Consider the following 18,952-nt stretch of genomic DNA (forward strand, 5'->3'; position numbering starts at 1 on the left):
GTGGCGGAGCGCCGGAAGAGAAACGACACGAGCGCCTCACGCTGGAGCGGAGCGGAGGACGCGCGAGCCGCATCTCTACGTCACGGCAGTCTTCACGTGGTGGCTCTAAACATCATGGCGGCTGGTTTCAAGTGAGTGAGCTACTGCAAAGCAAGAACTACATGTGTAGATTGTTTCGGAATTATTTCATATAATAACGTCTTCTGGATAGTGAAATAATGACTTTGTTGCATTACCTTATGTAAATAATGAAGCATTAATTGTTTTATAGAACCGCAGAGCCTCTAGAATATCACAGGAGCTTTTTGGTGAGTTGATAAGGTTTTTTTTTCTTCTGTTACAACACCAATCTAATAATTCAGTTATTTATCTTAATCTAATATTCAACAGAAAGAAAACTGTCGTCCAGATGGAAGGGAATTGGGAGAGTTCAGACCCACAACCCTAAATATTAGTAAGTATGGGCTGCATATTATAATTAAAGTGATGTAGGAGAATTTTCAAATGTAGATATGTTATTAGGAATAATTAAATCTGTGTGTCCTTCTAGGCTCTATATCTACAGCTGATGGATCAGCACTGGTGAAAATTGGCAACACCACAGTGATATGTGGAATCAAAGCTGTAAGAATCATTTTTATTTTCCTAAAACTGATATGGCTGTTGATTATGGAGTCACAGCATTTTTCTTTTCTTGCAGGAGTTGACTATGCCACCATCTGATGCTCCAAATAGAGGATACATAGGTGAATGTAAATTAGAGATTGGAGAAATTCTATACATTGGGGTGTTGAATGAAATGTAAAAAAAGTTCCTCTTTGCTCTTCCAGTCCCAAATGTAGATCTGCCTCCACTGTGCTCTTCTAAATTCAGACCCGGGCCACCAGGAGAACAGGCTCAGGCGGCCAGCCAGTTTATCGCAGATGTCATTGAAAGGTAAGCTCACATTTTTCTGTTAAAGCTCCAAATGATGTTTACATGAAATTTTAGATTTAATACCTATTTATTTTTTCTGCCTTTTAGTTCAGATTTAATAAATATGGAGGAATTGTGCATTGAAGAATCTAAGGTAAGATATAGTAGATAAATATATATTTATACACAATCTCTATTATTTTATGGCTTCTCATCAAATTGCGTTTTTCAAATCCTTCATTTCTTTTATATCTGATTTTTCTAGCTTTGTTGGGTGCTGTACTGTGATATTATGTGTTTGGATTATGACGGGAACTTACTTGACGCCTGCATTATAGTTCTGCTAGCAGCTTTAAAGAACGGTGAGAGCTTCTCCTGAATTTAACTTTTCCTCTTGCTGTTATGATTACTAATAAACACATTTCATACATCTCAGCACAGCTCCCTGAAGTCACAATAAACAAAGAGACAGATTTAGCAGAAGCCGACATCCAGAAGAAGAAGCCCTTGAAGATCCACCGGCATCCAGTTGGTTCATCGTTTGCAGTATTTGATGAGTAATTGACAACTTATTTCTCTATCACACAACTGCAGTGTAGGCTGGAATTAAAACACGATTTACTTGAGCCACATCAACTTCACGACAAAAGAAAACGCTGGTCTCAAGATTAATATAAAGTTCTGTAGAAATGACAAGAATGAGTTCACAGACACAATCTTTTCTATTTTCGCATTCTACAGCTCTGTTATCATAGTCGACCCCACAGCAGAAGAAGAAAGCTTGTCAACGGCATTACTGACTGTGGTAACAGACGAGGAGGATCGACTCTGTGCCGTCCACAAACCAGGTGAACATTAAGATATGTGACAAATTGCAGGTTATTTACTGCATCAGGAACGCAAACTCATTGGTGAAAACTGCGAAAAAGATTTGCTTTACAATATGGATTTAGTCAATTTTACCATGAGGATATAAACGTGGACCCTGGTATGTTTTGAGTTTTTATTAAAATGTAAGAAGTAAATTAATCAGTAGTTGACACAGACAGCCTTGGGTGCCATTGTGCTATGGGGCGTCCTGAGTTCGAATTCCAGTTCGAGGAATTTTACCAATCCTGTCACTCTCACCCACTTCGCTTCCTTTCATCTCTACACTGTCTTATAATGAAGTCAAAAATGCCAAAAATAAATCTTACAAAAATAAAAACCAACAATAATAAAGAACCATATATTACTAATGATAGTGCACTTTAAAATAATATAAACATTTCATTATAATACAATTTTACATAACATTTCTGCATATTTCTTTGCTTCAAAACATTCAACTATGTGATTTATTTTGCTTTAATTTAGGTAGAAATTTACAGGGAGACTTTTAAAGTTTATTTTTTGTTGACAGAAGAGTAGTGCTGTCAAACAATTAATCGCGATTAATCACATCCAAAACAAGTTTTTGTTTATAAAATATGTGTGTACGGTGTATAATTATTATTTATTTCTATATAAATATATATTATATGTAAACAAACTGTTTTTGGATGTGATTAATCGTTTGACAGCACACACAAAAAAAAGTCAAACTTTACAAATTAAAAAAACAAAACTATTAGATCTAAACAAATCATACAAATGAGTTGTTTTGGATCCCAAAATGGTGATTTCTCTGCATCCCTGAGCATCTACAGATTGTATTTTTGTGGTTTGCAGATTTGATTGAATATTTTTTTGTAGTTCTAAAAACAAATGTTCCATTTTGTTTTAGGTGGGACGTCTTTATCTGGTGAGAAACTGCAACACTGCATAAATCGAGCCATAACGAGAAACAAAGAAATCAGCAACCTGGTGGACAATCACTGAGAGCACGAAGACTGCGAAATAAACACACACAGTCATGACATTTTTATCTAAAAGATGTATTTTTCATTGTCAATATATACTTTCTTTTTTATCACAATAAAACTGCTGACAAAGACCATTTGTCATAAGAATATACATCAACTCCCCCTCAGTATAACAAAATGCCATTTTAAAATGTGCCGTATAAAAACTGCACATGTAATTGCATGCTGGGACAAGGCGGCCTATCACTCTGACATCCAGCAATAGAGAGAAGTTCTCGTAACGGTAAAGTTGAGCAACAGGTGATTGAGGCACATCTGTACGGCCCTTATTAGTGTGCGTAGGGTCCACCCTCTCAAGCCAAACAGGCTCTCGTTGAAAGGGCCCTTTGGAAGGAGAATAAAGACTGTAGAGAACCCTACAAGAATTGTCTCATTTAATATCTTGTATTTCTTTAAGAGATACGGTAATACTCTAAGGTCCCCTGCTCTAAAAATCCTTGTAGTATCTATGCATCTGTCCTGAGGTCAGGAGGGCAATTCCTGCACCCCTATGAACATAAACCAACTTTAGTCCGGTCAAGCCACAGTCAGTCCGTACAATGCTGCCGATGGAGCACAGTGCCATTTGCTGTGTTGCGAGCTGGAGGTCATGATTTGGGGAGGGGCTGTGGCGTGCTGCGTTTCCTCTTACTTTTTGGCTGGTTGGCGGAATGTTGCCGTGGCAGCGCCGCCTGTGCTGCCGGCCCCACTGCCATACCCATTTGCTGCTGTTGCATTTGGTGCTGCAAGAATTGCAACTGTGAAAGGAAAAAGTAACGGATAATGAATATGTGCAGTTTAAAGTGTCCCCAGAGTCTCCTCTCACAACAGCTGTGCCTCAGAAGCATCTCTTCCACTTAACAATGGAGATGAATGTGAACAAACGGACAAATTCAGCTCTGATCATTAGATTAGTTGGTTTTACTGTATCCCATCCTCCATTGGTTCTTGTAATCGATTTATACAAATGTAGCTAAGTGGGAAAACCATTCAAAGATTTTCCCACTTTAGGCTGTAATTTTTTTTCTTATGAAAAAAACAAAAAAATTGTTTATTAATCACTTAATCCCCATGTCGTTCCAATCCCGTAAAAGCTGTTTGTCTTCAGAACACAATTTAAGATATTTTGGATGAAAAACGGGAGGCTTGTGACTGTCCCATAGACTGCCAAGTAAATTACACTGTCAAGGTCCAGAAAAGTATGAAAGACGTCATCAGAATAATCCATCGCCATCAGTAGTTCAACCGTAACATTATGAAGCAACGACAATACTTTTTGTATCCCAGTGGAAACAGCGCAGCCTTGTGCTGTGGCTGATACAGAAGAGCATTTGGTGATATGGAGAGACACAGAGGAGACTGTTGACAAAGGAATGGTTGAATAAAGTCGTTATTTTTGTTTTCTTTGCTTACAAAAAAGTATTCTTGTCACTTCATAATGTTACGGTTGAACCACTGATGGCAGATGGACTATTCTAACGATGTCTTTCATACTTTTCTGGACTTTGACAGTTAATTTACTTGGCAGTCTATGGGGCAGTCATAAGCCTCCCGTTTTCATTCAAAATATCTTAAATTGTGCTCCGAAGATGAACAAAGCTTTTATGGGTTTGGGACGACATGGGGGTAAGTGATTTATTACAAAATTTGGGGGTGGAGTATCCCTCTAATGTGGAAAAAATACTTAATATTTAAATAATACAAGTTAAATTTGTTTCAAAGACATCCACTACTGTTAAAAAGTTTGAGTTTGGTAAAATCTTTGGAAATGTATTTTAAGGACAATTTAAATGGATCAAAACTGATAGTAAATACATTTTTGATGTTACAAAAGGATTGCCGTTGCAAATGCTGTTCTTTTGTATTATATATAATTATATATAAATATATATATATATATATATATATATATACAGGTCCTTCTCAAAAAATTAGCATATTGTGATAAAGTTCATTATTTTCCATAATGTAATGATAAAAATTAAACTTTCATATATTTTAGATTCATTGCACACCAACTGAAATATTTCAGGTCTTTTATTGTTTTAATACTGATGATTTTGGCATACAGCTCATGAAAACCCAAAATGCCTGTCTCAAAAAATTAGCATATCATGAAAAGGTTCTCTAAACAAGCTTTTAACCTAATCATCTGAATCAACTAATTAACTCTAAACACCTGCAAAAGATTCCTGAGGCTTTTAAAAACTCCCAGCCTGGTTCATTACTCAAAACCGCAATCATGGGTAAGACTGCCGACCTGACTGCTGTCCAGAAGGCCATCATTGACACCCTCAAGCAAGAGGGTAAGACACAGAAAGAAATTTCTGAACAAATAGGCTGTTCCCAGAGTGCTGTATCAAGGCACCTCACTGGGAAGTCTGTGGGAAGGAAAAAGTGTGGCAAAAAACGCTGCACAACGAGAAGAGGTGACCGGACCCTGAGGAAGATTGTGGAGAAGGACCGATTCCAGACCTTGGGAGACCTGCGGAAGCAGTGGATTGAGTCTGGAGTAGAAACATCCAGAGCCACCGTGCACAGGCGTGTGCAGGAACTGGGCTACAGGTGCCGCATTCCCCAGGTCAAGCCACTTTTGAACCAGAAACTGCGGCAGAAGCGCCTGACCTGGGCTACAGAGAAGCAGCACTGGACTTTTGGACAAATTTTGCATGTCATTCGGAAATCAAGGTGCCAGAGTCTGGAGGAAGACTGGGGAGAAGGAAATGCCAAAATGCCTGAAGTCCAGTGTCAAGTACCCACAGTCAGTGATGGTCTGGGGTGCCATGTCAGCTGCTGGTGTTGGTCCACTGTGTTTTATCAAGGGCAGGGTCAATGCAGCTAGTTATCAGGAGATTTTGGAGCACTTCATGCTTCCATCTGCTGAAAAGCTTTATGGAGATGAAGATTTCGTTTTTCAGCACGACCTGGCACCTGCTCACAGTGCCAAAACCACTGGTAAATGGTTTACTTACCATGGTATTACTGTGCTCAATTGGCCTGCCAACTCTCCTGACCTGAACCCCATAAAGAATCTTTGGGATATTGTGAAGAGAAAGTTGAGAGGCGCAAGACCCAACACTCTGGATGAGTGCCACAGGCTGATTGCCTCCATGCCACGCCGCATTGAAGCAGTCATTTTCTGCAAAAGGATTCCCGACCAAGTATTGAGTGCATAACTGAACATTATTATTTGAAGGTTGATTTTTTTTTGTATTAAAAACACTTTTCTTTTATTGGTCGGATGAAATATGCTAATTTTTGGGGATAGGAATTTTGGGTTTTCATGAGCTGTATGCTAAAATCATCAGTATTAAAACAATAAAAGACCTGAAATATTTCAGTTGGTGTGCAATGAATCTAAAATATATGAAAGTTTAATTTTTATCATTACATTATGGAAAATAATCAACTTTTATCACAATATGCTAATTTTTTGTGAAGGACCTGTATGTGTGTATATTAGAATTTATAAAGAAATTATTCAACATATTAGAATGATTTCTGAAGGATCATGTGACACTGAAAATTCAGCTTTACCATCACAGTAATGACATTACAAATTTTAACAACATTTGACAATATTAGTTTTAAATTTTTTATCAAATAAATGTAGCCTTGGTAACCATAAGCGACATCTTTTAAAAGCATCAAAATCTTACCAACCTCAAACTTAATGTGTCTACATATAAACTTTGCTTTACTACTATATAATTATTCTCAAATTTGAGATACACTGTTATTAAAATTCTGGTCGATAAACAATAATTATTGTCATGTTCTTGCTAGATAACACAAATGGCAGATATTAAAATTCTAAACTATTTTCTATAAATAAATTAAAAATAAAACTCTCTCTCTCTCTATATATATATACACACACACACACACACACACTTATTAATACTTGTTATTTGTGTGTACTTTTTGCTTTGTTCTTTTGATTCTTCTATATTCATTCCTATTTGTTTACTAGTTGAACCATTAAGAGTTCAGATTATTTTATATTGATATTGAATTCTAAATATTTCTGTTATCCTTGTGAAGTTGCATTCCATGTATGAAAAGTGCTATATAAATTATTATTATTATTATAAATGTAAATAATTATGAGTAAGTGGTTCTAAATAAGTGAATTTAAGCATCATTTTGAGATTTACTAAATATATTTAACAGTGCTACTAAATTATTAGTGTTTTTAAAGATCTTGGAGTGTTAGATGAAGGCAAAGGTAATAAAAAAAATGGGGGAAATGAGTTGATAAATTAAAATACAATATCGTAATAAAATGACAATTTATCAGTATCTACAATTTTTAATATACCTTTAACTGGTACTGTACATTGTATAGATAAATATTTCACGTATTCATTACATGTTTTTGTCACCTCTCCCACTGGCTCTGATAATGGAAGAGTTTTGACTGAAGCAGAGCTGCTGGAAGGAAACAACCTTTCATTAACACTTCAGTGAAAAGAGATGCAACAGACATCAATGGTGTTTGCAGAAGCTGTGTGAGGCTGAAAGAGGGAGGAATGGAAGACTCGAGGGTAATTGATGGGAACGACACACTGTGAGGAACAGAAGAGGATCAAGCTGGAGCGGTGGATAGAAGCTGGTCAGTTGAAAAGTGCAATGCAGCTGCTGTATGCCAGTTATCTTCTATTACACACACAAACACACACACACACATTGCCATGCGGTCGTTTGGTGTCAGTAAGTCAGCAACTTCAACTCGCATCACAGCTGGGGCTAATGCAAGAGTTGGGCTGTTACTGGGGTCAGATGCAGGACAGGAAAGTGGGCTGATCAGTGAGCTGTGTGTGACGATGGAGAAAACAACATAAATGTGTCATGCGCATAAAATATGATAAACCTCTTTAACCCTCTCAGGCTCAAATTAAGTTTTAGTAACTTTAGTAAAGTTTTTATTACTCCAGATACATAAAATATGTATCTGGAGTAATAAGGTTTTTAGTTTTTAACTGTTGCAAATCGGCAACGCCTGCCTTGAGAGGGTTAAAAAAGAAGACATTACTGAATTTTTGAAGATTTTGTCTCAATTGCAACAAAAACATGCTTCTCAAGCAGCTGTTAGGAGATAAGTTGATGCCACATGATGCTTTTTTGAAAAATGTTTGTAAAGGCTTGGACAGAAAAATGGTAACTCAAAACATGGCAAGAGGAGAATCCATGTGAAGCTTTACATGTCGGTCAGAAGTAGCCAGAAAAGAATCTACTGATGTGATTCTTATGAACAACAGTGTTAAGCTGTGTAGTGTGGAACATTTAATCTGAAGAGTGAATGCATAGATGTCATATAACAGACTGATCACACTGATCGTTCACCAGATCTTTGAATTTAAAATGTAAATCCTGAATTTTATTTAAACTTTGATCAGCAAACATAAACAGAATTTCAACCACAAGTGCTTGACATGTTAGAACAAATCTCATTGGTTCTTGCGAAAGGTCAAACGTGATGGTGTCACATGAGAGAATAAACCTCATTGGTTTAAGCATGCTTGAGCTTCTGTGACCAAATCTGAATGCTGTAAACACTGTCAGCTGATCAATGTTTATATGTGAATGAAAGCCTGAAATAATTCTGTTCATCGCATAAAGCAATCCTGTCTCTTTAGAAGACTTGGATTAAACTGCTCAATTCATATGGATTTTTAAGGGTTTTGGGTTAACCGACTTACACTGAAGGGACGGAAATATTTCTGATTTGATCAGAAATATCTTTAGTTGTTTTCTGAAGAAGAACCATGATTTGTAATGGGTTGGGAACGACATGAAGGTGAGTAAATGATGACCTTTTTGGGATTAAATAATTCTTCAATAAGGTCTATTTTGAATTCACGTGGTCTTCAAAGGTCAGTGGAAAGGGGGGATCAGTGTCTGAGAGGTCAAAGGTCAGTCTGATATACACATGTCTACGGGTGGATGAGGTCAAAGTTGCTGCATTACTTGGATCTGTGGCTGGTGCTGTTGCTGGAGCCTCGGGGACGGTAGGCTGGGCCCGGACCCCTCCAGACCACAACCCAGCTGGGACAGCACTACCACGGACAGAGGGGTGGGGTGGAGGAGGAAGAGGAGGGGGGGGGGGCGGTAACAGGAAATAAACGGTAGAATGTAGCAGAAAGAGGAAAAGTGGCATCCACCATCATGTTAATCAAATGACAAACTCGGATAATCAAAAAACAGGTCTGATTAACATTGATCTATGTTGAGATTAGCATGACACACTTCTAAATCTAAATCCATTAGTATGTCTACTCATTGTGTTAGTGTCTGTTAGACATATCTGGACTAGAGATGTACTTGAATAACAGTGAGAGGAGTGACAGACAAATGAAACGCACGAGTCCGTACCTGCTGCCTGAGGAGACATGAATCCCCCTACTCCGGTGAGATTGATGACCGCCGTCTGTTGTGTGGACAGACCCTGTTCTGCAGTCAGACCCGAATCAGCCTGATTCAAAGAGGACGACTTAATTAAAGGTGAACTATTCCTTTAAGTCAGTGGTCTCAAACTCAATTCCTGGAGGGCCACAGCTCTGCAGAATTTAGCTCCAACCAGCTCCACATCACATCTGCTTGGAAGTTTCTAATAATCCTGAAGACCATGATTAGCTGGATCAGGTGTGTTTGCTTAGGGTCGGAGCTAAACTGTGCAGAGCTGTGGTCCTCCAGGAATTGAGTATGAGACCATTGCTTTAAGTCAACATATATGTGACCCTGGACCACAAAACCAATCTGAAGTGTCAATTTTTCGAAATTGAGATTTATACATCATCTGAAAGCTGAATAAATAAGCTTTTGTTAATAATATATTATTAATGCAACGTCAGGATTAAAACTAACTACATCAAAATATACTTTATTCTCATCTTGTATACAAAAAACATTCAAGATATCACTAGTTTTCCCAAAAACTTCCTTCATCTCCAACGGGTTGTATATAAATGAAATACAGTTATATAATGAGGGCATAATTTCATTTCAATAAATTATACAATATATATATATATATATATATATATGTATGAAAACTACACTATATAATAATAATTATTATTATTAAGTTATCTAAATTAAAATTACATCAAATTGTAACATTTTACTCATATACAAATATTAATTCAAATTAATGTGTCATTTCCATAACACTACTTTTCTCAAACATATCTTTCACATCTCTTTCATCTGTATACAATTTAAATACAAGTGTAATGAAAATGTAATATAAATGTTAAATATTATTTATTTATATATATATATATATATATATATATATATATATATATATATAAATTTTTTTTTTCTAAATGTAATTGAAGATAATATAGATTTACACACATTAAACTGTTAGTTCACCCAAAAATGAAACTACTGTTATCATTTACTCACCCTCATAAATTGTAATAAACCGGTGAATTTCTTTCTTCTTTTGAGCACAAAGTAAGATATTTTAAAGAATGTTGATGACCAAACAGTTGATTGAAACCATTGACTTCCATGGAATACAATTCTCAGTTTTGGGTGAACTATCCCTTTAACACTATTGAAGTTGATTCTCAACCTCTGGAAACTGCTAGGATCTTGATAGCGGTGTCAAATAATGGCTACAGTGTGTCTGGCTCACCGCGTCCCCCTGCTGCTGGGGGCTGGATGTGGCGGACTGACTGCTTTGCTGTTGAGGGGAGAACTGAGACAACTGCTGCTGCTGCAGAGAGTTAAAAATCAGTGGTCCTGTAGGGAGCTGAAAGAAAAGGAAAAACAAACATAAATGGGAGGGAAAGAAAGAATTGTCTCCACAAAAGCCAATACTTCAACTACAAAAGCTCTCTCACCTGAAGAAGGTTCAGCGGTCGTAGTCCCGGGCTGTTGTTCAGCCCAAAAGGCCCACCTGCTGGAACAAAATGAAATTTTTTCTATCCACAGTAGCCACTGACAGCTTATAAAATCAGTGATGAACATCTGACCATGCAGAGAAAGATTCCCCTGAGAGGTTTACCTGCTGGAGCTGCAGGAAGAGCTCCAGACATGAGACCACCAGAAGGCAGAAGTCCACTCAGGGGTATACCAGACGCCAGAGTACCAGGACTACAACCCAGCATTGGGTTAGAACCGCTCATCAGAGCTTGCGGACTGCTGTAAGAAACCACAGAGGTGCTTCGTCGCCGTTTTTTTCCCTTTCATATCCCTAATCAAAAAAAAAAAGGCACAAACTTGGGTTCTTACCAAACCGGGCCCACCACATTGATGAAGTTGAGCCCTGTGGGGTTTGTCATGACCTGTGAGGATGTGGTGCTGGACGTGGGCAGGGGAATAGTCATGACAGGCAGAGTCATCTGCTGTTGGGCGAAGGGAGTCAGCAGGGTGGGCTGCTGTGGAAGGGTGGGGTCCTGAGGGGTGGGCGTTACTGAAGGCGTGGCAGTCTGAATGTCGGTGGGGTGGGGCGTTGAACACGGCGTGTTGGTGGGTGTGGGGGGCTTGGGAGTACCTGATCCTGTGGAGGATGATCAGAGAAGAAAGACGTGATAAATATCTGGCTACGAAGCACTGAGAGCTTTCTAGTTGTGAATGGAGGGACACTCACTCTGCATGGGCGAGAGAGCAGCAGGAGACAGCAGGCCAAGCTCCATGGAGTGTTTCCGGGAGAGCGACTGATTCTTTGAGGGCGGAGGGGTCGGGCACTTGAGATGGCCGCTTGAGGCCTGTGTACTGTACGGGTTACCTAGACAAAGGGAGGGAGTGTTTGTTTGTACACTTTTTAAAGTGGAAAGACACAAACTGTGTGTATTCTGCTCTTCTCTTGCTGATACCTATACATACTGTTATATTAGAAGTTTGTCTCACCTGAGGCGGCGCAGGCTGAGCCGGCTGGTAGTTTGATAGGAGGAGGTCTGTGTTTGATGCCTTTTCCTAAAACCGAGGACTGGACCAGAGCTGAGAATCCATCAGCCTGGATCAACAACAAACATTCATCAAAATGGACCAATCTTGTCATGACATTCACGTGAATGTTTTGGTGCCCATTTTCTAAACCTGACACATAAATCTCTAATCAAGAGAAAATGAGCAAATCTGCCTCATATCGATTTTTTGTATCCTGAGGTACAAAAAGAAACTTCTTATGTTTACGAACCTGATTCAAATCAGATAAAATCTATTTTTTGCAACATGTCTCAGACGGAATAGTCAGAAGTAACATCAAAATGTCTTACCTCGTTTTCCCTTGAGGGGGACAGCTGGCCTTGGGACCCTGTGCTGCCCGAGTGGTGCAACATCTTCACCTGACACTTCACGTCTCGTTCATAAACCTCCTTATACTGCGTCAGAAACCTGCGGCACAGGAATATTTTCAAAGCGGCTGAGCGCAACCAAAACCTGAGACTCAGTAACACCAAACATCAAAGCATGGCTCCTGAACTCACCGATCAGCGTCTGTTTTTGAACCTATGAGGAATCTACAAACCACAGAGAAAATACAAGGTCAGGCAAGTGCCACAACAATTAGGTGAGTGTAACTAATAACACTTTACTCTCATCTCAGAGTGTTATATTAATGTAAAATAAGAATTCGAAAATGTCATCAGTTTCTTACGGTGGGTGAATGAGGTGCAGGTCTGTGACATCCTCCTCTGATTTGGAGTCTCTGGTGCTGTAGACTTTCCCATATACCAGAGGGTTCCCCATAGACTGGAAAATAGTGACTTTTGTTCTTTGAGGCTGACCTCCTACCTCACAATCGAAAATGTAGTCATCCCTCACGTCCTGTTATGAAACCAATATCACACTGCATATCACACCGATAAAACAACCAGGCTCCATGTGCAGTCTAGTTAGTATGTAGGATTTACACAATCGTGTTACCTTTGCAGGCCAAACAGTGGGCTGAGTGTCATCTAGTTTGACAGAGTTCTCTGCCACTGCATATTTCTCCACCTGGAAGCAGAAAGAAAAACTTACTTTCATAGACATGGATACAGGAGAAAAATAAATAAAGTCAAAACATATAATCTAAGAACACAAGAACATGAAATTTACATTAACAATACTTTAAACTCAATTTTTCCTTATATTTTAATAAATAAATAAATAAATAATTAAAAAAAAAAAATATATATATATATATATATATATATATATATATATATATATATATATATATATATATATATATAAAAAGTAGTAGTCATTTCTGTTACAAATTGTTTAGGAGCTACAGAAAAAAGAGAGATGCTACTTGTACTTGTGTTTGTTTAACGGCATTACAGCAACTCACATCAATTTCTGTTGGGACAGTCAGCTGACAACTGCTCTGTTTCCACATGTCCACACACTGAAGGAGAAACAAGAGTGATTTAAACACAGAAAACACCCACACGAGTCATGAAGAAGTATAGTATAGTATATATTTATTTACTGGCATGTCAGCAACTAATGCTATTTTCATGGCAAAAACAATCGAAAAATAAACCAGCAAACAAACAAAAGTTACATGACGCAAGATTTTTTACATTAACATGATAAAAATTCTACAACATTTTCTGCCAAGATTATACTAAACTCTTTAAGTGAGCCCCCCCCCCCCGCTTCCTGTCATGTCTGATCGGTCCTGTCATAATAAAATGCCATATATATATATATTTTTTTTTTATATATACTTTTTATCAATTTAACATCCTTGCTGAATAAAAGTATTAATTTTATTTAAAAAAAAAAAAAGAAAAATAAATTACTGACCCCAAATTACTGACCAGTAGTGTATATTGTTATTACAAAATATTTATATTTTAAAAACATTGCTTCTTTTTTTTTTTTTACTTTTTATTCATCAAAGTATCCTAAAAAGTATCACATGTTCTGAAAAATATTAAGCAGCAGAACTGTTTCCAACTTTGATAATGAATCATCATATTGGAATGATTTCTAAAGGATCATGTGATAATGATCCTAAAAATTCAGCTTTGCATCACAGAAATAAATGATAATTTAAAGTATAATACATTTAAAAACAATTATTTTAAATTGTAATAATATATCACAATATGTCATTTTTTTCTGTATTTTTGATCAAATAAATGCAGGCTTGATAAGCAGAAGAAACGTCTTTCAAAAACATTAAAAATAGTAATGTTTCCAAACTTTTGGTCTGTACTGTATGTATATATATATATATATATATATATGTATATGTATGTATATATGTATTAGTGTGTGTGTGTATGTATATATATATATATATATATATATATATACCTTATCTTCCCAAACTATTGAACGTATGAATGTACATTTCACATATTTTTAAATCCATTTACCCAAATTCAGAGAAAGTAAAACAGGTCTGCATATTGTGTCTGTGACTCACATTTCCAGATTTGGAGATCTTGAGGTCTATGGAAGGAGCAGGTTTCCTCTCTTTCCTCCTCTGGAGGTAGTCCAGGAGCCGCAGCTGTGGCAGGGCAGGGCAGTGGCTCATCATCTCCTGCTGTCTGTTCAGAGCTGCTTGAGAATGCCTCCTAAAACACCTGCAGAGAGGAGAAACATGAACGATGGATAACTGATATATGATGGATTTGATCATCTGCTGTTGAATTTCAGGATCTCTCTATATCAAACACAACATTTGAAGCCTTTAACTTTGATAAACCACATGAAATAATCAGATTCTTCCACTAAACTTTAACAGGCAAAAGATCTCCAACTTAACAATTTTTTGTTAGCTGCATAGAGCAAAACCCACACACATTTCTTTAGTCTCAACAATACAATCAGATCAGAACAGCAGCGGCTTCTCAGTTCAAAGATGGTGACTAACCGAAGATAAACGATCTACACTGTGCACATGAACATAAGCTCGGTGGGTTTAAGCAATATGCAAAGTGTTTGCAGTCACAAACAGTCACACGACACACTAAGCAGCAGACAGTCTGATCATTCACTTTGGTTTAAAGACAACTGATGATCAAGCGTATAAAGGCAAACGCATTACCGTTTCATGGATCGTGTGTTCATCTTCTGTTTGTTGTAGAGCAGACGGTTGGTGGTGCAGCTGACAGAGATGGAGGGGTCCAGACACAGAGGCTCTGCTGTGGCCAGAATCAACTGACTCTCCAGTTGAAGTTTATCGTCCTACAAACACATTCAAACCACATGAGAATCAATGCATCCTCCATACCTCACACTGTGCTGTGAATCTGTCACTTTAATGGTCAGTATGATTTTTTTTTAATGAAACTCATATTTTTTTCAACAAAAAATGCATTAAATGGATCAAAAGTGACAGAAAAGGCATTTATATGTTGTAGAAAAAAGACACATTTCAAATAAATGCTGTTTTTTTACTTCCTGAAAACTCCCAGTATCCACAAAAAAATTAAAACTACAACTGTTTTCAACATTAATAATTTTATCATTATCAAAGTTATCAAGTTTTGCTATGTGCTTTGCAAAATTATATTCTTTTCTAAAATTTCTTTCTCTTACATTTTCATCTAATATTTATATTTCAATTCAGTTTTATTTCAATTAACAAAAATGATTTAATATTATTTTTAGTTCTAGTAAACAATAACTGAATTTGATATAGGGCAGGTAACATTTTCAAAAATGTTTCGTGAGCAGCAAATCAGCATATTAGAGTCATTTCTGAAGTATCATGTGACACTGACGACTGGAGTAATGATGCCGTTACCAGAAAAATGTACATTTAAAAATATATTCAAATAGTAAAGTTATTTTAAATTGTAACAATGCGTCACAATATTACAGTAATTATACTGTATTTTTGATCCAATATGTGCATTGATGTGCATAAGATACTTCTGTCAAAAACATTACAATGACCTTCCTGAGCTTAAAGTTTTGAATGCTAACAGATAGAGTCTGCTCACCTGTGTCCACTTGTGGTGATCACTTGTCATAGCATGAACGTCACAGATCAGGGTCTGGTGTGAAGAAAATAGATGACTTAAAGATATTATACAAAAAAAAAAAGACCAGGGACTGCTGGACACAGGTTTGTTACTGACCTGCATAGTGGGTCTCAGCAGGATGTGCCGGCTCTGGTAGGTGGGCATCTTTGCGTTTCCAGACTGTCGGTAGTCTCTGACCTCAGCTATGACACAGCCACAGTGGAATATGTTCACCTGACAGAACAGAAGCAGGAAAACAAAACTAAGCTGGTGGTTTATGCATCAGTTCATCAGAGTGCTATAAAACTATTCTGAACTATTCAATTCTAATGACATCTAGAATCAATTCTGAACCAGTATTATTTATGCACTGTAATAGTGTTTACTAATAAGTGTTTCTGTGGCTCAAGTGGTAGAGCATTGCGTTAGCAGCGCTAACAAAGTTTGTGGGTACGATTCCCAGGGAACACGTTAGGTATAAATGTTAGCCTGAATGCACTGTAAATTGCTTCGGATTAAAGTGTCTGCTAAATGCATAAATTTAATTTAATTTTTAATTTAATACTTTGAATGAGCTTTTTTTTTTGCAATTAATTTTAGCTATTTGCTATATGGTTTCGTCATTATTTTTTATATTTTAAGTAGCTGTATTCTATTTAAGACATATTCTTAAATTTTAGAATTTGAACATTTCTTTCACTTGTCAAGGGAACATTTCTCATTTTCGTTTTGTTTTATTTTAGCTTTACCGAAAACTATTTAAAAACAGTTTTAGTTTCAGTTAACAATAACACTGTTGTTTTGAACATGATTTAGGGCAGGCTGTGTCTATATATAATACAATTTAAATATTTGAATATGTTCATGTAAAAAATATATTAAATGTCATGGATAGCAAAAATTAGAAAAACAATGAAAAAAAAACATTAAAAGGAACACTCCACTTTTTTTGAAAATAGGCTGGAAGTACACAAACTAGCTGGGGACTATTTTCAGGCGCTGCGTAATATCCCTGTGCCTGCTGCACCCGTGGTATGGCAGCAAAGTTCCTTGATTATTACGCCGGAATGAGAGTATAGTTCCTTGGCATATCGGCCTAGAAAATCACAACTTTTCATTTTCCGTCGGTCTTAGTACACAATCTAACTACAGAAGAGTCAAGTTTTAAATAGGAAAAATATCAAAACTCTTTGGTCATTTTTGAGTGAGATGCTAACGGTCTAATCAGATTCAATGATCTATGCTAAGTTAAGCTAAAAGTGCTACCGCCGGACCCAGAGATCGGTTGAATGGATTCAAAAACAGTCAAACTCAACTGTTAACTCTAGGAAAGTCAGAAAATGATTTTATTTATTATTATTTTCCAAAAAAGTGGAGCGTTCCTTTAAGAAACTACACATAAAAAAATTGACATGCCACTAACCTGTGATTTTTCTAGAAGGTCTACAAGGATGGGCGGCAGCTCCTCAGCATCCAGGTACTCCAGTAACTCTGTTTCTTCGTAGCGAAGTCGGATTGTTTCTGAATCTTATAGGTTGGGACAAGTTTATTAACATGCAACATGAAAAGCTCAGTTGATTTAACCATAAAGACAAATAAAAAGCAGACAGTACCGGATCCATTCTTTCCTCTAAGCATAAGTGAGTATCCTTCATTTCCAGGGTACAGGTTGACCACCAGACATGAGACGGACTCCTGTGAGACCAGCTTCTCTAGTAGATTCACATTTCTCCTCAGTTTCTACAGAAATAGGGCAGAACGGAGAATAAACAGAAACACACACAATACAATATTGATAAAACATGATTTGATAGAGCTATAAAATCCCACCCAACTTAATGTCTTGAACGGTTGTGAATGCTACTTCATTTTTAATGTTACAGCAGCTGAAACATTACCTTCAACTCTGGTTCTTTTTCACACTCTTCATTGTACAGTTCATAAAGTTTCTGATATAAGGATTTCCTTATACTCGAGGACACTCGTCTCTTCGCCGGTCGCTGACGAGCACTTTCAACAATATACTAAACAAGAAATAACAACGTTATTGAACAGTACTAGAATGTATATATATATATATATATATATATATATATATATATATATATATATATATATATATATAGTTATTCTCCTCCACAGTGGTTTCTCAGTTTGCATTTATGAAAGCAGTACAATAACAGAGCATTATACCAAACACATATAAACACCACTATGTACAATAAATAAAAAGAACAGCATAAAAAAAAGTTTGAATAAATACGTTACCTCAGCCCGATCCAATGCATATTCTAAGACTTGTTGCTGTGGAAGAAAGATGAATGAAAATGCTTTAGATATTCTCTAGTACAAGTCAAATATGATCAAATCCATCACATAATATTAAATTAAATCAAATCCTGTTAAAAATGCATCTTTGAACCATATCTGTAGTTTTTACCATTGTGGTTGCTGCGTGACAGGAGGCGATGCTGTGTTACACCAGCACTGTCACCTCTACAAACACACCATTCAAGCCCTGAGATCAGAGAGAGGGACAGTTTAGAAACACACTACTACGACCATTTACCTGTCAGCTGACAGTTTCCATTCAGAACTCAAACCCAGACACCCAACGACAAGTGTGTGACTGCGAAAACGCAGAGTATGAGACATGAACTCAGCTCGTTGAGACTGTTGTGCATCTGTGAGCATGCAGTCACAACATCTGGCAAACAAATGTGGCGAAGTTCAACACGATGATGACAAAGTATGTGTTAAAAGACACAATAGCAATAAACAGCATGCATTCATGAAATGCAAAGGAATATGTTCTCAGCAGAAGAAGGCAAACTTCAGCAGACGACAGTCTGGCTAACCACAGCTAACAGCTCACTTCAAATGCACAAATCTGCGAAACACGAGCAGCTGACAGAGCGGGGCAGAACGGGACAATGGCGACAAACATCACGAGCGACTTGCCAATCGAGTTGCATCACCACAGGCAGGAAATCCAAAGCTAGAAGCGGAATAAATGTTCCAGTGCCTTCAATGAAAAAAACTCACAGCAGCCATTTTGTTCCAGTGTAACAACAAAATCCAAACTTCCGGTGTGCGCGCGATCTGGAGGCGGAACGAAAGACTCTTCACGAAATATCGCACGATGCAAATCTCCCAAAAAAATCCCAAATACCGTAGTTACATCCAACAATGTTATTACATTTAATCTGTCGCAACTTGGTTTTA

At 37.2% G+C, this 18,952-nt stretch overlaps 2 protein-coding genes across 7 annotated transcripts; one reads left to right on the forward strand and one right to left on the reverse strand.

The window, feature by feature from the left end:
• Nucleotides 1–14: 14 nt before the first annotated feature.
• exosc8 (exosome component 8) lies at nt 15–2,896 on the forward strand. The gene is made up of 11 exons (XM_059539816.1): nt 15–131; nt 272–308; nt 391–454; nt 551–624; nt 701–746; nt 831–936; nt 1,024–1,069; nt 1,181–1,277; nt 1,352–1,472; nt 1,657–1,763; nt 2,681–2,896. The coding sequence occupies exons 1-11, from the start codon at nt 115–117 to the stop codon at nt 2,773–2,775; spliced, it is 810 nt and encodes a 269-aa protein (XP_059395799.1). The 5' UTR covers nt 15–114; the 3' UTR covers nt 2,776–2,896.
• Nucleotide 2,897: 1 nt separating this feature from the next.
• Nucleotides 2,898–18,828, reverse strand: supt20 (SPT20 homolog, SAGA complex component). Of its 6 annotated transcripts, none has more exons than XM_059539810.1 (24): nt 18,773–18,828; nt 18,168–18,245; nt 17,996–18,031; nt 17,626–17,751; nt 17,341–17,467; nt 17,151–17,254; nt 15,845–15,961; nt 15,707–15,760; nt 14,806–14,945; nt 14,182–14,341; nt 13,093–13,149; nt 12,681–12,752; nt 12,412–12,581; nt 12,242–12,274; nt 12,032–12,149; nt 11,664–11,769; nt 11,404–11,541; nt 11,046–11,313; nt 10,819–10,955; nt 10,655–10,713; nt 10,447–10,563; nt 9,174–9,273; nt 8,769–8,857; nt 2,898–3,556 (listed from the first exon to the last, which is right to left on the reverse strand). In XM_059539810.1, exons 2-24 carry the CDS (start codon nt 18,168–18,170, stop codon nt 3,407–3,409), a joined length of 2,481 nt encoding a protein of 826 aa, XP_059395793.1. In that variant the 5' UTR covers nt 18,171–18,245; nt 18,773–18,828; the 3' UTR covers nt 2,898–3,406. The 6 variants fall into 6 exon arrangements, with proteins under 6 accessions (XP_059395793.1, XP_059395795.1, XP_059395791.1 ...); XM_059539812.1 differs by lacking the exon at nt 18,773–18,828 and adding an exon at nt 18,689–18,767 and having other exon boundaries at nt 10,655–10,710; XM_059539808.1 differs by lacking the exon at nt 18,773–18,828 and adding an exon at nt 18,689–18,767.
• Between the last annotated feature and the right edge of the window lie 124 nt (nt 18,829–18,952).

The sequence above is a fragment of the Carassius carassius genome, chromosome 45 (assembly GCF_963082965.1).
Source record: "Carassius carassius chromosome 45, fCarCar2.1, whole genome shotgun sequence".
NCBI classification, from domain to species: domain Eukaryota; kingdom Metazoa; phylum Chordata; class Actinopteri; order Cypriniformes; family Cyprinidae; genus Carassius; species Carassius carassius.